The sequence below is a fragment of the Callorhinchus milii genome, unplaced genomic scaffold, assembly GCF_018977255.1.
Source record: "Callorhinchus milii isolate IMCB2004 unplaced genomic scaffold, IMCB_Cmil_1.0 Scaffold1, whole genome shotgun sequence".
Taxonomy (NCBI): domain Eukaryota; kingdom Metazoa; phylum Chordata; class Chondrichthyes; order Chimaeriformes; family Callorhinchidae; genus Callorhinchus; species Callorhinchus milii.
Genome location: NW_024704742.1, coordinates 73,951,416 through 73,969,699, shown reverse-complemented (window position 1 = coordinate 73,969,699; position 18,284 = coordinate 73,951,416). Strand labels below are relative to the sequence as shown.

Genomic DNA, 18,284 nt, shown 5'->3' with positions numbered 1-18,284 from the left:
TTTCTCTCATTGAAATCACAAAGCAAGAGCTTTATGCCATGAAGTTCTAGACATGAATCCGTGTCTCTATTAAAGAGTGCGACTTAGAATAGATGTTTCCAACATGCAACAAAACTAAGGTACAGTTCCAGTGTATTCAATACACCCTTGTAAGAACCACGTAAACTTAATAATGACAGCTCACAAAATATGTATGTGTATGATGATATCTTAAAATGTGTACATTAACTGCACTGTTCCCACCAATTAAAAGGAATTAAATATAGATTTGGATGAATATTTGATTAACAAAAAGACTGAAGAATATATATAGACAGAGGTGACTGCTCTACAGAATTCAATATGATCCACATGTGGGGCAATGGGACAGTTATCTGTAGAACTTCACTGGTCAGTACTAAAACTGATCATATAGGAGAGCATCACTGAGTTTACCTTCAATTAAGACATTTAATGAAGCTTTAGCTCTTTGGAAGATTTACCTGTGATTGTTCACTTCCCTTAAGCTTTCACCTGTGACGTCTACATGTCTGAGAATGGCATAAATGAGATTGTTCCTTTGACTAACATTCATACTAATCACTAAAATGCAGCTCATCAGCTGATTCCATGTTGATACAAATTAAGTTAATTAAGATATACAACTTTCACAAAAAATAAGCTTGTTTAATTTCTCACCTTTCTAATATGTTGAAGTCTACAAAGAAACAGTTCCTGATGATAGAGTGCCACTCGCTGGACTATAAAGACACACAGAAAGGTTAGTTAAATCCCTTTCACTAAATAAGAGCACCACAACATCTGTATTTTTTTGAAAAGATACATTCAGAGATGGAAAGTTACTTTTATTTTACATCCATCGATTTTACAGGTTTTTTAACACATGAAATAAATCTGAAGCTATTGAGCATCTGTTACACCTTTGTTTAAACCATAGAAGCAGAAACGGTGGAAATACATAAAACGTTAATTAACATCTACAAGATAAAAATTGGCTAAAGTTCAGCCCCTCCTGAAAAAAAACACCTTGACCCTTTCAATCCTAACTTTAATTACATCTCCAACCTGCCTTCTCCAAACTACTGGAACCTGTCATCACCTCCCAGTTATCTCCCACCAATTCCACCATTTCCTGTTCAAGACTCTGGTCTGGAATGCTTCCTGCCCACAGCACTGAGAAAGCCCAGTCAAAATTATCATTGATTTTCTTTCAGTCAGGAACCAAGATTTCCTGTTCTTGCTTGAGCTAGTTTGTCGCTTTAACACCATTCATCATTCCTTCTTCACAGTCTTTCCTTCCTGCTCACACTTCTAGACCAACCCTTTTTAAGGCCAAGGTCTCTTCAAATGTCTTCTCTCTTCACTCCCACACTTTACACCAGAAGAACACCAGAAGACCTTCTCCTTTTTGTTATCTACATGCTTCCCTTTATTAAGCGCTTTGAGACGTCCTCCCGACGTGAAAGGTGCTATACAAATGTAATTTTGCTGTTGTTAGCACCATCAAAAAGCATGAGGTTAAGTTCCACATGTATGCCGACGACACCTAAATTTACCCAACTCCAGGACCTCAGATGGTTACACATGTAATTTTGTTGTTGTTTTTGACCGACTTTCACAAACTAAATCGTGGATGAGCCTTAACTTCATTCAACTGGATGTAAAATCAAAGCCATCCTGTTTTACTTGGCTCAAGCCTCCATCTGTTGTTTGTTCCATCTCAAACTCTATTTGGTTCTTGACCAACACTGCATTTTGTCCACATACAGAATATTGTCCACTCAGTTCCTACCTTACCCTCAATATAGCCAAAACTTTCATTCATAACTTTTGTCATCTCTAGACTTGACTTCTTAAAACTCACTTTACAAGATCACAAGACAGGTTCAGATGAAGAAGGTCCTTCAGTCCATTTTATTTAATCTTTCCAGAATACCCACCGCCTTCCGATCATAGCATCAAATTGTTTGTTTTAAATGAGCTCCAGTGTCGTAGCTTTAACAACCCTTTCCAGTTGTTAATTACCCTTTGGTAAATAAATACTTTAGTGTCTGTCCTGAAATTGCCTTTTGCAACTTTAAATCTGTATCTTCTTTTCTGTTGACTCAGTGTATCCAAAAGCATTTTTCTAGATTTACTTTCTGAATCCCATTTAAAATCTTGTATACCTACAAAGTCCCCTCTGAAATTTTTTTTTCGAAACTGAAGAGTCCAAGCTTATTTAATCATTGTTCATAGCGGATTCCTCAAACACTGGGGATCATTAATGATACTCTTGTCTGCTTAACATCTACGAACTGGTCAGTCCCCTTATGTTCTCATAGGCCTCTCTAAACCAACCCCCTCAAGCTCCAGTTTATTCAGAACTCTCCAGGACTCTTCTGCATTTGGCTCTAAATGCTCATCACCCCCATCCTGGTCAGGCTCCACTGTCTCCTGGTTCCACCAAGATCCTCACATAGCAATGGTGGAGTGGAAGAGTGGAGGGTCACAGGCAAGAGAATAGGGCTGGAATAAATTGCATATATAGGGAGGGAGAAAACTGTAAAAGGGTTCAAAAGTCAGGCCACAGGTTGACTAGGGAACTGGGATTGGTGAAGCCTAACATATATGGCATAATGGATATGTGCAACTCAGTGTCGGAAAAATATGGGTTGCAGACTTTTGTTTTTGTTCAATGTTTAAAAATCTAGAAAGTTCTTACCTTCTTTACAACCCATGAATATCTCTATCAATTGGAAATCATCGGGGTTTTCGTCCTGTGAGAATAATTGATTGAAAGGTCATTCTAATGATCAGGATATAAATGTAGGACATCACACTGGTGATTATTAGTGACGTCAAATTGGTATTTCACGATCAGTGTTGTAGACTGGAAACCTGTGCCAAAATTCCATTCCATTGCTGCTGCATGTTCAGAATTGCGTAAGAGAATGGTGGCTGATCATCTAATTTCTACTCCCTACTTGTGGCATTTTGTCCCTGGCATCTCATCTCTAGTGTACATCCAAGACTGATGTTAATTTGTGTGAATCGAGGATATATATTCTATCACTGCCACACAGCGAGGCACCTCAGCATTCTCCTTTTACTGAAGTTAGACTTGATAGTAGGTATGGTTTGCTCACCACAATGAGATAAACACACTCCAATTAAATACAGATAAGAAAGCCTATCATCAGCAGTGTGTAACATTCAACATAATGCTTTTGACGTGCTAAATATTTAAGTCTCCTAAAAAAATTATGGGATCCAATATTGAAATTGCATAATAACAAAATTATAGCTTATACATTTGATGTAGCAGTTATAGCATCAACATGTCTAAAGGTGGTGTAAATTGTATTAGCTGTGTATTGGATAGATTAAAAAGAGAAATGTTAATGGGATCAAGCAAGCAGAGGCATGAAATTCCATCTAGCCTTAGCTTTAAAACAAATGTCCCAAACATTTAAGATGGTGTAGAGTTAAACTCAATCTCAATATGATAGCTGGTTTTACACTGTTCTTAAAGGGACCTGTAGAAAAACCGCTACAAAATTATGACTGAATTTAAGAATTTATCTTAAATTTTAAGATAATGGTCTGGATGCTAATAGTAGGAAATATGTTGGGTTTCAGGCGAGTGGGATTGAAGTTAATAGCATAGGGACCCGTTTTTGTGCTATAACATTTTTAGATTCTTTACCCTGTATATTGCACGTTGGCTAAATATTTCACACAAATTAAACAGCAATATTTCTAATCAGAACTGACCTGCCGTCCTAGCTGGAAAAGAACCTCCTTGATAACTGCTTCAACTATAGTTTCTTTATTTATAGGCATTGAGATATAGGCCACGCCAAGTCTGAAACAAAAACACAGCATTCATGTAATTACATAGTTTTACTTCATTGGGATGAAATGGGGTATGTGACAATAATAATAATCATGAGCACAGGAAGTGTGGTAATGTTTTGTGGATGTGTCCAGCAGGATTGGGGTGAAATTGATTCAATGTGATTCTTCCACAAATCAAATACGTTTCGCCTGGCAATAGTTTTTTTTCTACCCAAATTCACTAGCCCGAGCAATTCTCAAAAATTAAGATGACTGGAGAGGCAACCTGTAGACGAGAAACTAGCTGGTTCTAATCTAGTTTCAACTGAGGCTGGTGTGGTGGTAAAATTGGCCTAGGTCAGTGGTGGCCAACCTCTTTGGTTGGTCAACAAAATAATCGTACAAAATAACAAACTAGCATAGATTTATGCCACAAAGCTCAGTAGATAGAACACTCTGGGTTCAATTTCAAGAGACTTGGGTTTGATTCCCAGCAGAACGAAATGTTGGGCAAGTTTCCTTACTCCACACCTTCTGTTTATCTAGCAGTAAGTAGGAACCCGGTTATTAGTTGATTGGTGGATCGCTTTTCTGGGGGTAACAATTTCTTCAAAAAAAAAATTGGTTACTCAATCCACGAGTGCTTGTGGGACACTGTTGTGTGCAATTAGCTGCTGCGTTTCCTTCACATGAGGGAGAGGGTAATAGAAGGGTTTGGGACAGAGTAAGGAGCAGGATTTCCTTGTTGTACTTCTTTTTCTAAAGAAAATTAGAAAAATAATTGGAAATGTTTTTAAAAAAATTTAAATCAGATATCAACTGGTTTTTGCCATTCCAAAACATTTTCCTCTTCCATTTAGTAATTCAATTTATCTGCAAGAAACAACTTACTTTAGCCATCCAGGGTAAATCTTTACTATTTCAGAATCCTTTGGTTTTGCTCGTAGTACCCAAGCTTCAGGTATGGTGTCACGAAACACCAAATGGTTCCTGGTTTCTCCAGGATTTCCATTACTGTTGATAATATCCTCACTAGAGGAAACATCCTGGGTGAAGGTTTGGAGCTCATAATCCTGAGGATCATCAGGAATATAGTATGCTCGCAGAGCAGCATCCTATTAAAGGAACAGCAAAAGTGAGATTAGAGTCAAATTCACCCACAAATTTGTAACCTACCCACAACACTTTCGATTTACTCACATCATCCTTGGTGCTAATATTGATACCTTCCTCTTCATATGAAAGATTAGATCAAAGATTTGTTTGTGCAAATATATTTTCTAAAGAAATTAATCAATTCATTCTACATTGCTTACATTTTAAAAAAAAGACATCAGGCGATGGCACAGATAAGCAAGATGAACTTCCCCCACCACACCCAACATGAACTTGGTGAGCTATCAGAAACCACTGAACCAACAATTAAAACTCATCTGTTTTCTCTACATGATGGCATGACATGTGGCTTGAACTCAAAACTTTCCTACCCAGAGACACGAGTACTACAACTGCATCCCAGACAAAATGGGCATTAGAACGTACGAATTTGCTAAGCAAACGAAAACCAAGGTCCATCTAGTTCACCTTCCACCATCCTGGCAGTCGTTTGACATGTTGTGCCCCAAACTATACACTCTATCCTGAGATATGATTTTCTAAAGGAAATCTATCTAATTTGTTCTCGAAACAAACAACACTTTCTGTTTCCACTGTCTCCCTGGGGAGCCTGTTCCATACGTTTACTACTCGTTCATTGAAGTAGTGCTTCTGCAGATTAATTCTGAATTTACCCCCATTTCAATTGCAGGCCATGTCCTCTAGTTCTACTGTTCAGTACAAGATAAAAGAGTTTATCATGGTCTACGTTATCTATTCCTTTCAGAATCTTAAAGGCTATAATCATATCTCCCCTCAATCTTCTCTTCTCCAGCGTGAACATGCCCGGTTTATCTAATCTAGTCCAGTCCCTCCATCCCCTCAGTCATTTGTTGCCCTCCTATGTATCCCTCAATTGCTACAATATCCTTTTCATGTTGCAGTGACCAGAACTGCACACAGTATTCCAAGTGTGGTCGCACCAGTGATTTGTAAAATGGCAAGATTACTCCACTATTTCAGCTCAATATTGTCCTGTTAATACAACCTAGCATCTAGGTTGCTTAACAAACACTGTTGCTATAGCTTCATTTTATTATCAATCAGGACCCCCTGGTCCCTTTCATTTTCCATACAGATTATTTTCTTTCCATTTAAATAACAGTTCCTTCCTGGAATTTTTGGCCCCATTTGAAGCACTTTGCATTTTATCTGCCATCAATCTGCCCAATTCCCAAGAATGTTCAAGTTCTCCTGTAATCTATCCTGTTCATCTTTACAACCTACAACCTTCATTAGCTTTGTGTCATCTGCAAATTTAGCCACTGTGGTTGTGACTCATGACTTCAGATCATTTATGATGATGTTAAATAAAAGAGATCCCAACACAGTCCCCTGTGGAACTCCACTGGTATCATTCTCCCAGCCCGATGACATTCCCTGTACCACCACCCTCTGGGTCTATCAGTCAGCCAATTACGTATCCATTGTAAGATACTTCCTCTGATTCCCACTTTCTTTGTTTTCAGTACCAGCCTTTCAAGAGAAACTGTACCAAAGGCCTTACTGAAATCCAGATATACAACATGCACAGCCTTATCCATATCAAGCTCCTTTGTCACACAATCAAAGAAAACCAGTAAACTAACTTGGAAGGATCTCCTCTTAATAAATTCCTATTGGCTATCTTTTTATTACTGTCCAGATGCTCCAGACAGGGTACAGTGTTGGCAGTGCAGACAGGATGCAGAAGTCAGTCCAGACAGGGTACAGAAGTCAGTCCAGACAGGGTACAGAGGTCAGATTAAATGGTTTAGGTGATCACATTTAAATCAGTTTTTATTCTTTAGCATCAGACATTGTAGCAGACGTTTCTACTGGTTTAGGACTAAATTAACTCACCACTGCTTCTTCTATTTTTGAAATGCGAGGTACAGTAATAAGACGAAATAGGTTCCGCTTGATGGTGTCATTCCCATCAAAAAGTTTCAAGGATTGCTTACCTGAGAAGAGTGAACACTTATAATAGTAAAACAGAACAATAAACTTCAAAACATTTCAAAGCATTTCCAGATTATTATTGTCAAGCGAAGTCACTGTGACAAACACAACAGGCAAATTACCCACAATGTCTCACTAAGAGGTCTCGGGACAATGTAGATCCTACTTAAAAAAACGGAGTTTCTTTCAGTATCCCAACCAACATCATTCTCCAAATAAAATCCATTAGTCAGTTCAGAGCTGTTTATGGGTCTTTTCTATGGGCAACCTGGTTACACTGTTCTACAAACTACCAAGCAGAGGAATTTGTGAAGCATTTTGATGTTATAGGTGATATATCAAATGCATAAATTGTTACTGATACTTCTTTCAGCATCTTTGAAACTGAGGTGAATGTATATTAATGCCCAAGGTATAAGGAATATAATTGGTGAGATAGAGGTACAAATTGTTTGGAGGGGTTTGATATTGTAACATCATCAAAGGCGTGTATTAATCGGGCAGAGGTGATATGCTTGGCAACAGAATATTGAAATCAATTCAATCCTCTGTGGCAATTCACTTCAACAAAAACCTTTGTCTATATATCACCCTTCACATAGGATAACATCTCGGGGCACTTTGTATGGGGTTGGACGTCAAGCAATGAAGAAGGGGGAAGAGGAGTTGACCATAGACAGACTAAGAGGTAGCTTATTTAGGTGAAATTTATTAAATTTATTAAACAGATAAGAAAGGGGCAGGGGGCATCGGGCCTGAGTTAATTGAGCAGTGGTTGCAGAAGGAGGTTTCTTTCTTAAAGGAGGACCTTTAAACTCAATCTACAGGGAGGTAGGGCGCCAGGGAAGCCTGTAAAGCACTGGGTGGTGGGTTTGTAGAGTTTGGTGCCTGTGAGGATATGGGTGACGGAGTTTGAATCAGTGAGGAACGAACGTGTTAGAAAAATCTAGCCTGGAGGTAACAAAGGCATGAATGAGGGTTTCAATAGGATTTGATATAAAATAGGTGGAGGTAGGTAATGTAGTGAAGTCCAGTTCCTGAGCTAGACAGGTTTGCAGTATTCCAAAGCACAGATGACAGTTCAGCCAGCCTGGCTTATTGGCAAGGCTTGTTCCGAGGAGCTGGCATCTGTTAGCCCTGCCAAGCGAAAGCCTTAAAAGATATGGTGGACCTAGCTGGACAAGCAGAAGGAAGCTTGCCAGACAGTGCTGTCAGTGGTAACCTCTGTGGATTTAGCTGCTTAAATTATATTAGTACTCCAATGCACACTTTTGCCAACCTACTCTTTGGAATTAGGTTAACAGGAGAGAGTGCCCGTCCAGGGAGAGAGTGCACAATCCAATCCAGAAAAATGGGAAATTTCCATGTTTAGATGGTATACATATATGGTTGTCCCAGTCTGATTTGGATATTCTTACACATGGAGATGAGTTTCCGCATGTCACACACCCAACTGACCTTCCAAAAATTCCAACCTGCTAATAACTTGTCTAGTTATTTCACTAAACTAGGAGGGAGAGTAAACACCGAGGATGACATTAAAAAAATGCAACGAGATATAGATAGGCTAGGTGAGTGGGCAAATAGGTGGCAGATGAAGTATAATGTAGGGAAGTGTGAGGTCATTTACCTAGGTGGCAAAAACAGTAGAGCAGATTATTTTTTAGAAGGGGAGAGACTAGATAGTGTTACAGTTCAGAGGGACTTGGGTGTCCCTATACACCAGTCACAAAAAGTTAGTTTGCAGATGCAGCAAGCAATTAAGAAGACTAACGGTATGTTGGCATTTGTTACAAAAGAGTTAGAATATAGGAGTAGGGAAGTCTTGCTGCAACTGTATAGGGCCCTGGTGAGACCGCACCTAGAGTATTGTGTGCAGTTTTGGTCTCCTTATTTAAGAAAGGATGTACTCGCCTTGGAGGGGGTACAACGTAGATTCACTAGGTTGGTACCTGGGATGAGGGGGATGAGTTATGAGGATAGGTTGAGCAATTTAGGCCTATATTCTCTAGAATATGGAAGAATAAGAGGTGATCTTATAGAAAGATTATTAAGGGGCACGACAGAATAGATAGTGGGAGACTTTTTCCTCTGGTTGGAGAAACTATAACCTGGGGTCACAGTCTTAAAATTAAGGGTAAGCCCTTTCGCACTGAGTTGAGGAAAAACTTCTTCACTCAGAGGGTAGGAAATTTATGGAATTCTCCACCCCAAAAGGCTGTAGATGCTCAGTCCTTGAACATATGCAAGACTGAGATTGATAGATTTCTTGTGGATAAAGGGATTAAGGGATATGGGGATAAGGCGGGTAGGTGGAGTTAGAATAGATCAGCCATGATCTGATTGAATGGCGGGGCAGGCTCGAGGGGCCGAATGGCCTACTCCTGCTCCTAATTCTTATGTTCTTATGGTTAGTCTTATTAATCTTATTTCAAAGGATCGATATACATATCAAGATAAGCAATTGAACAGAGCAACAGTGACAGGTAACGTAGCTCACCAGAATCAGGTGTAGAAGCAGACTGTGAGTCTTTATATGAACCACTGTTTCCACTATCAACATCATTGTCTTCATCATCATCTATGGAAGAAAAATCAAATTCAACTACAGTTGGTAACACAGCCCAGGGGGCACTGGGAACCACTTTGTATAGCCCTCCAGCAGGCATAACACTTCATTCAAAGCTCTGAGTTATTCCTGGAGCCTAAGTTGGGAGAATGAGAGATAAAGAGACATGTAGGGTAATAGTTCGACGTGCTTTACAGATATAGAGTGGAGACCCAAGAAAGGCGGGAAATGAGTGAGGCAGAAGAGAGTTAACTGAAAACTGAAACAGAGAAGACAGGTGAGAAGTGAAGACATCTTGGGAGGGAATTTAAGAAATTGGGGCACTGTCACTGAAAGTTCAGTTGCTAATGGGGGAGGATAGTAAGGGTGGGGGGTAGATAGCAGACCTGAGTTTGTGACGTGGAGATAGTTAGTTGGACAGTGAGCCTGGAGGTATTTGCTGGGGTAAGGTGTCGCAAGGCCATGGAGCCACTTGAAAATAAGGACGAGGATTTTGAAGTCAATCTGCTAGGAAACAGGAAGCCAGTTGAATTTAGCAAGGGTGGGGGTGAAGGGCCCATTGAGCTTAGTGTGTAAGAGCATAGTGTGTAAGAGCTTAGTGTGTAAGAGCTGTAGAATTCTGGACAATCTGAAGAGTTTAGCTCGGATGGCCATCAAGGAGAGCATTAGACAAATCAAATTTGAAGTGATAGGGGCATAAATGAGGGCATTGGATGTGTTGGGGCAAGTGAAGAACAGTTGTAGGAGGTATTCATATACATGAGCATGCCAGCTTTCATAGACAGGCATGCTCGATACATATCAGCATGTAATAATATAGCCACTTCTCTTGCTTACTTTGTTCCATCTGAGGACTCTCTGATATACGAAAACAATGGAACTTGCTGAAATTGCGAGAACACAAACGCACACAGTTTGAAGGAAGAATCATGGACCTTAGTCTTCCAAAGTTACATTCTGATGTGAGAAAACTGTAGCAGCCAACATGAACCTGTGGGATGAGAGATTGAAATGAAAAATTCATTCAACTTTTCAAACAAAATCAGCCCAAAAGTAAGCTAACACTGATAAATTGTTGTCAAAGACTTTACTGCTTGCTCTTGATGCCAGCTGTAATTTGTGCTACCTAAACCACCATTAGTGAAGCAGCTTAATAGTCACAAGAAAGTAAATAGCCAAGGCTCCTAAATTTAAACAAGACAAGCTAAGAGAGGACATTGTGAGCTTGTGACATTGTGAGAATATACTCAACCATGCTTGTGACACTGGCTAGTAGGAGGCACATTTAAAAACTCCCAGACAAGTTACTGATTCCAGCTGTGTCACTCTGGTGAAGCACCAAGTGAAGACAGGTTCGTCCCACAAGATCAAGGGCACAAAACAATTCAGGGCAAAGTTCTCAGGCCCACACATGTCCAAGTCCTAGCACCTCACCATGGGGAACTGCAGTTCTCATGCATTATTTATACATGTACACAAACCTCCTCCATGGGCCACATGAACACACAGTATGGTAGCTTGTGAATTTGATATGCTACCCTTAAAATTAAAAGAGGGGAAACCCAAACCAATCTTGACATCTAGGATATTACTAATTGAGATCAGTTCAATCAGCAAACTAAAAATCAAAACAGGTTCCCTTTTCTCTGCACGGTTCAGTTCAATTGCCATGAGTTATCAGCAATTCTCAGTGCATTTAGTGGATACTAACACACAGTTCTGATCTAATTAAAGTGGATACTTACCATAGTCCCGCACCATTCACATCGCATGCCTGACAGGACTTCCGAGGAACCACATGATTTCTTACAGACTTCACAACGTGCATTAGAAGAGAGATTCCCTTCCCTCCAGTGATGGTGATACAAATCCTGTCAAAGAATTGGGATGAATGAATGAAAATGTGCTGCTCTCATACATACAAGCCCTTCAACCTCCACATGGTAAAGCCTGCTAATCAGATATGGTACCTTTAAAATTAAACATGACTTTGACTGACAACCTATTACAGCATCACTGATGCCGTAAAAGTATGTGAAAGTATCACTTCTTGATCAGATGAACACTTATGCATCAATAGCTGGTTGAGTCTCAATACAATAATAAAAATCTTTATAATAATAATCCTTGCATTTGCTAAAGCGCCTTATCACGTCTTCGCGATGTCTCAAAGCGCTTCACAGAATATACTGTAAAATGAATTGATTGTTTATTTTGTGGGCTGAAACGCGACAGCCAATTGCTCACAGCAGTGTCATACAAACAATCGTGGATTGAGTGACTACATTTTTTTTTGAAGGGATTATTAATCCCGGAAAAGTGATCCACTAATCGCCTAACAACCAGGTTCCTCTTTACTGCTAGGGAAACAGAGGCATGTTGAGTAAGGAAACTTGCTCAACGTTTCACTATGCCGGGAATCGAACCCAGGTCTCTCGCTTGCAAGGCGAGTGCTCTAACCACTGAGCTACAGGACTCCACAATGAATATATAAACTTTGCAATAATTCACCAATATAAGACAAGTATATACTGTGTAAAATGTGCCAATAATTAAAACAAACCAATTTTTGAAAACTCCCCAAATGATTTTTGTGCTGACAGAGGTCAAATTGCCAGAATGCAGCTGGAGTGATAGCATACCCTACTGAAGCTTTAGTGAGCTGTGGTACAAAAGATTTGTGTTGTTATTGTCATGGACATTGTCATCTTTGAGTGAAAAAGAGGAAGATTTACAGTATGAACAGGAAGGATGAATCAAATGGTCTTCATACCCCTCTTGTGATCTTATACCTTATTTGGCAATGAACACAATTGGTACAAGACTGTTGTTTCACTAGTAACAGATAGGTGCAATCTGATTGTGTCGGATACTCACATGATCGTGCTGTCCATCTTGATGACATCGTCGGCAGTCACTGCATGCGAATGCTGCACAGTCTGTGTGGACGTGTAACTCACACACTAGTGAAAGCAAAAAAAATGAGGAGATGTCCTTAGAAATGCACAATTATGACAATGAATAAAGTTCTGAGCAATATTAGTAGTTGCATACAAAAGTGGAAATTAAAATGAATTTTGTAAGCACACTTCAGGCTGTTTATACACATGGTCAGATAAGACTCTTAGAACTACAACTCTTTTCCTCTCTTCTCATACCACAAAAACCTGTTGCTTCCCATTTCAACTTACGAAGTTGCCTTATTGGTGTTTATAGTGTATTACAACAAGCTTCACTTCAAGATTTTATCCACACAATGAACAAAAACAGAACAAATACCTTTTGTTTTTACAGCATTTCCCAGGGGACAAACATCTATTTGTCTAAGGTCAATTATGTAACCAGATGATTTGGTGGTGGCTTGCTCATTCATTTAAATACTGCTTCAACATACTCGAAGTTTTCCTGTTGTTGCACAGTTGGGCAGTTTTCTTGCACGCAACTCGATAGCACCGAATTGACCATCTGCTTTCTCTCCTCTCTGAATTCACTCTATTTCACTATATTCACTATATACAACAACAACAACAAAATTCCATTTATAGAGCGCCTTTCACGTCGGGAGGACGTCCGCTGTAATATACAATTGTGTAATATACAATTACACATTCAACAAGACAACAAGGATAGGTCTGCATATGAAAGGAGAGTTATGCAGTAAGCGAACTGAATACACAAAATTCCAGTGCATCTGTTTGGAAGCAGTATTATAATCAGACCTTGGGAACCATGCAAGTTTTGTCCTTTATTCAATGAACATGTGGTTGGTGTTCAAATCATGCATCATTGGTTTGTTTAAATTAGTTTCAAAACATAAAATGAATAGTGCCCAGAGCAACATCATATTTCTGTGCTTAGCTAACAGTGCAATATTGGAGAGGTGCGTAAGGAGCAAATGGTAGCAATCGGTTTGCATTGGGTCCTGCGATGTGCTGTTGTAATAGTTGTTATGGATTGTGATCCAAGAGCCCCGAGCTATAACTTAGGTTGCTTTTATTGGCAACATCGCTTGAGAATTTTTATTGAGAATTGCAAAGAATACATACTCTCTCCAAACTTCATAGAATGCAAAGCATGTCAATAATTATAATTGCATTCAATATAGCACCTTTGAAACGTCTCAAAGAGCTTTAGAAATTTTCTGCGAAGTAGAGTGATTATTTGTAGACTAACATTGAGTTACAGATGGTACAGAATGCAGGTACATACATTGGATGTATAAGATATCTGTGCATTAGGGGGATGACTGGTAGACTTGCAGACATTTTGGGTGGTTTGGAACCGAGGAGGAGGTGGTATCATTAAAAGTGCTTCTCATCCACTCATTTGTTAAACCTGATCTCATCACTCTGTGTGTAAATTGTCAGAAAATACAAAAAATAAAAGGCAACAATTGCCAGTGAAAAATGTGACTTGACTTATAACAGCACAGCGATAATGAAAACAAGATGAATAATGCCTTTCATTGACTTTGGAAGCTCAGGCACAATTTGTTAAACATTAGTGTAGCACCTTTACTACACCAACCAAATTATATTCAACTTCAGTGGTTTCACAGATGTGCGGGTGGCGGGGTTTGACACCAAAATAAACTCCTTCACATTATTGAGCTATCCAACATAGACCATCCAGAGAACGGTTTAACTGTAACCAGGCACCTCCTGATCCACTTACAAATTCAATTCAACTATTCAAACATTACTTCCAGCACAGAGTCCAACGCTGTTTTAGTGCATCATCTTTATTTTTGCTTTTTCCGTGATGATTTCGGTTTTCAGGTTGAGTAATGAGAGTTAGGGACACAATTTCACTTTTTTGCTGGTCACACACACAGCAAAGCTCTCTATGAATTGGCCCAACAAAGAACAATTCTAAGCTAACAACAGAAGTTGCTGGGAACACTCGACCTGGAACCTTAACTCACTTTCCTCTCTCCATAGATGCTGCCTGACCTGCTAAGTGTTCTCAGCAACTTCCGTTTTTATTTCAGACTAGCCGTTGCAGCTTCACTTGCAACCAAAGGACCCAATATGGAATATACATTGACACACAGACAGACACACAGACAGACATTTCATCTTTATCTAAACTCATCTGGGAGGACTCCTTTTGGGAGGATTCAGTGGGAGGACTTGGCGCTTTAAAAATGTAATTTTGTTGTTTTTGCTGCGACTTAGCTTATGTTTTTAATTTTGTTCCCACCGCTTGGCTACTTGCGTGGTCTATGACGCAGGATGCCACAACGCCACGGTCAGCCGGCGCGGCCACCAGGTGTAACTGCAGTGCAGGGGTACATATCTACGTGCTCTGTAACGCACGATGCCACAGCGTCACTTTGATTCCGCGGTCACCAGGTATAATTGCAGCGAAAACTGAATATAATTCATGAACGATAGGAGATACCCAAAAACAAGACCTTTCTGATGAGGTATAAATCATATTTCTACGTCAATCGGTTATTGAGATCCATCTTGAAACTCAGACAGACATTGTAATTTTATTAGTATAGAAGATTATTAGTATAGGTATATAGAAGATAAATTTCCAGGATCTGCAGTATCTTGCCTTTTTTTTAAAGAACAATTCTATTTCTGTTGCCATGAGTTAAGTTTACTCTGCTTTGCAAAACTTGTCTTGTTTGCCAAATTTGTTTTATTTAAACCGTAAACTGTTTTATTTTATGCAGATATGTACGTTTTCATGTGGATGTTTAAAGCGGTGATGTTAAATAAACCTTTTGACACATTAGAGGATTTAGTAGAGAAGATGGTGTGAGGACTGAAGTAGCATTTGTGATAGCTGTGATGGTGAGTTGTGCATCGAGAGGAAGTGGTCTTAAAACAGCACAAAAGCTGAGGCTATTTCTTCCCAAGGGCAGCAAAATAATAGTAAATAATTAGTGGACTCTTGACCTTTCAGTATAAAGTTTATAAAGACTTTTTTTTCCCAGTTTTATGTATTTTTAACAAATTACTCAGCACCCATTCACCATTCTCTGTGTTAGTTTAATTTCTCACTGACACTTGGGTAGCCCTTTAATGCTCAACTTTTAGAGAAGTTTCAGGGGTACTGTGATAATGACATTCGATATATCCCATAGTGTTACAGGCACATCCATCGATTCATCCCAATTTATGTGGTATAACTATCCATGCCTCTCAATTAAAGTGCAGCATTGGCAGAGGTTAGTTTCTAGCCTTCCTGCTTGGCCACAAGAAGCACACAGTGCAGGTACACTGGGCAAAAGAGAGTAAATCATGGACTTTTACAAAGACTGTACAAACACAAGGGGTGTGGGGTTGGGGACAGGTTAGCAAACACAGCACATGCTTGCATTTTGAATTAATTCTGCAATAGTCTCATTTCTACCTATTATGTATCAAGTAATTACTGTCAGCGATCAACACTTTTTACTGTAGTCAAATCAATTTTATACTATTTCTCAGTAGTCCAGTTATTGAGCCAAGTACATATAATAATAATAATCCTTGCATTTGACATAGCGCTTTTCATGTCGGGAGGACGTCCCAAAGCGCTTCACAGAACACACTGTAAAGTGAATTGACTGTATATTTGTGGGCAAACGCGGCAGCCAATTGCGCACAGCAATGTCCCACAAGCAGTCGTAAATTGAAAATTTATTATTGTTTTTGGTTTTGGAGGGATTATTATTAGGTGTGTGAAGTAAGGAAACTTGCCCAAGGTTTCGCCCTCTGCCTGGAATTGAACTCAGGTCTCTCGCTTGCAAAGCGAGTGCTCTAACCACTGAGCTACAGGACTCCACAATCCTCTATATAATCCTCCAGGCTCTGCTGATGACACACACGCCAGCCGGGTTCATTGGCAACAGGACTTTGGTATAACAGGCACTTGGGGTAAGGATTCTAGCTGAACAAGCAGCAGGAAGTTTGTCAGACAATTTTCACAATGGCAAAGCTATTCAGCGTTAGCTGGTTAACTTCCATCAGTACACTCTACAGTCCCCAAATTTTGGATCTTTGCAACTTGCACCCAATAGATTCTGGGATTAGGAAAGGAGAGTGCATTCCATCCCAGGCAAAGGGAAATTTTCTTACACATGTGGAATTCTCAGTCTAGTTTGGATTCTCTTAAGCATGGTGTTGGACTTCCATGTGTGCCAGAGACCAAACAAAAGTAGATGCGTACTATTTCTGGGATGAATACGTGAACTGGAAAGCAGAAATGTTTTTATACAGATATGAACATTTTCGATGGATGCAATAATCGTTGCTGCTAACTTGATATAATATCATTAGAGAGGATTTATTCTGCTTCAGGTAACTTTTTTTTCCTATTATAGATACTTTTCTTCATAAAGTGCAAATAATGAAACATCATCTCTGTACCTTCACATCGTATTGCAGGAGTCTCCTCCAGTTGTTTTCTACATACAGAGCAAAATTTCTTTTTGTACTGTCCAGGAGCCCCAAGACAGTGCGCCACAGGAATCTAGAAAAATAAACGTATCCCACTTTATAACCACGTTAGTTGCTGGTGTACTACATTTAAATTGATGGATTACTGACACCAACTTTGCTGGTGTATTACATTTAAATTGATGGATTACTGACACCAACTTTGCTGGTGTACTACATTTAAACTGATGGATTATTGACACCAACTTTGCTGGTGTACTACATTTAAATTGATGGATTACTGACACCAACTTTGAAACTACAGATCTCTTTATTGATAAATAGTGTAGCAGTCATCTGGTACAGGTCATTAATGTTCCAATAGTAGAATGAAGAAATCTGACCTTGCATCCCACAGAGTCACAGACTAACTCTAACCTCAGCTGGTCTATTATGCCCAATGAGTAGAGGCAATGTGCTTCCTGATAAGGAGTATCTTAAAACAAAATATCAATGGGCTAGTCAATCCAGGTCCCTCTCAACTTCCAGCAGCTAGATGTAGAATAGGATTATTGACACCAGGAAGCAAGGCGTCCCACCTCCTGGTTAGGAGAATGTGGTGTGCCAAGTAGGACTCATGTACAGAAAGCTGTAGATGCACAATAGATAGCAATGTGTAAAAGGGAAATTATAATAAATACTAATAATTCTTGTATTTGGTATGGCCTTTCACTTTGTATTTGGTAAAGCGCTTCTCAGGATCTACTGTGAATGGGAGTGACAGTAGTACATTTACAGGTTAACCCGGCAGCCCAATTGCTCACAGCAATGTCCCACAAACAGCCTTGAAACAAATCACCAATTTTATTTGGGGATTATGGACCAGGACACCACTCTTTTTAAGAAGTGCCACGGAATCTTTAACATCTACTTGAACAGGCAGACAGGACCTTGCTTTAACATCTCATCCAAGGTACGGCATCTCCGACAATGCAATGTACTCTCAATACTACATTTGCGTCTCAGCTTAGACGAGGTGACCTCAATCTAGCTCTTGCAGGTTGACAGCAGTATAAATATGGCTGTTACTATTCAGTCCAGTTTCTAGGCCAGAGGGATCTCATAGGATTAATTGACACTAAGACTGAGAACTAGATTTTCCTTAGCCATAGTTATCTTTATTCCCACATCAATTTGCTTTTTATTTTGGAATCCCTTTAAGTAATACTGGAAATAAGACCACAGTATTTAACAATTTGGTCCAAGTTTTAAGTAAACACATTTCTGAAGAGGGTATCAAAACCAGTCTGAATACTCTCTAATTCCTGGGGACAGGAATTCTTCCCATTCGGCTACTCTTAACCCTGCAAGCCCTAATGCGTAATCTTAGCTGGAAAAACAGTACAAGGCTTTACACGCAGTGC

General features: G+C 39.5%; 1 protein-coding gene across 1 annotated transcript in view; it reads right to left on the bottom strand.

Moving 5' to 3' along the window:
• LOC103177640 (diacylglycerol kinase theta) overlaps positions 1-18,284 on the bottom strand; it is a 45,490-nt gene that overhangs the window by 24,198 nt on the left and 3,008 nt on the right. The window contains exons 3-12 of the mRNA XM_042344445.1: positions 16,852-16,954; positions 12,362-12,447; positions 11,230-11,355; positions 10,322-10,475; positions 9,416-9,496; positions 6,817-6,917; positions 4,711-4,934; positions 3,757-3,847; positions 2,705-2,759; positions 679-740 (exon numbers count right to left, since the gene is read on the bottom strand). Coding sequence (XP_042200379.1) covers positions 679-740; positions 2,705-2,759; positions 3,757-3,847; positions 4,711-4,934; positions 6,817-6,917; positions 9,416-9,496; positions 10,322-10,475; positions 11,230-11,355; positions 12,362-12,447; positions 16,852-16,954 — 1,083 coding nt within the window. The remainder of the gene's footprint in view (positions 1-678; positions 741-2,704; positions 2,760-3,756; positions 3,848-4,710; positions 4,935-6,816; positions 6,918-9,415; positions 9,497-10,321; positions 10,476-11,229; positions 11,356-12,361; positions 12,448-16,851; positions 16,955-18,284) is intronic.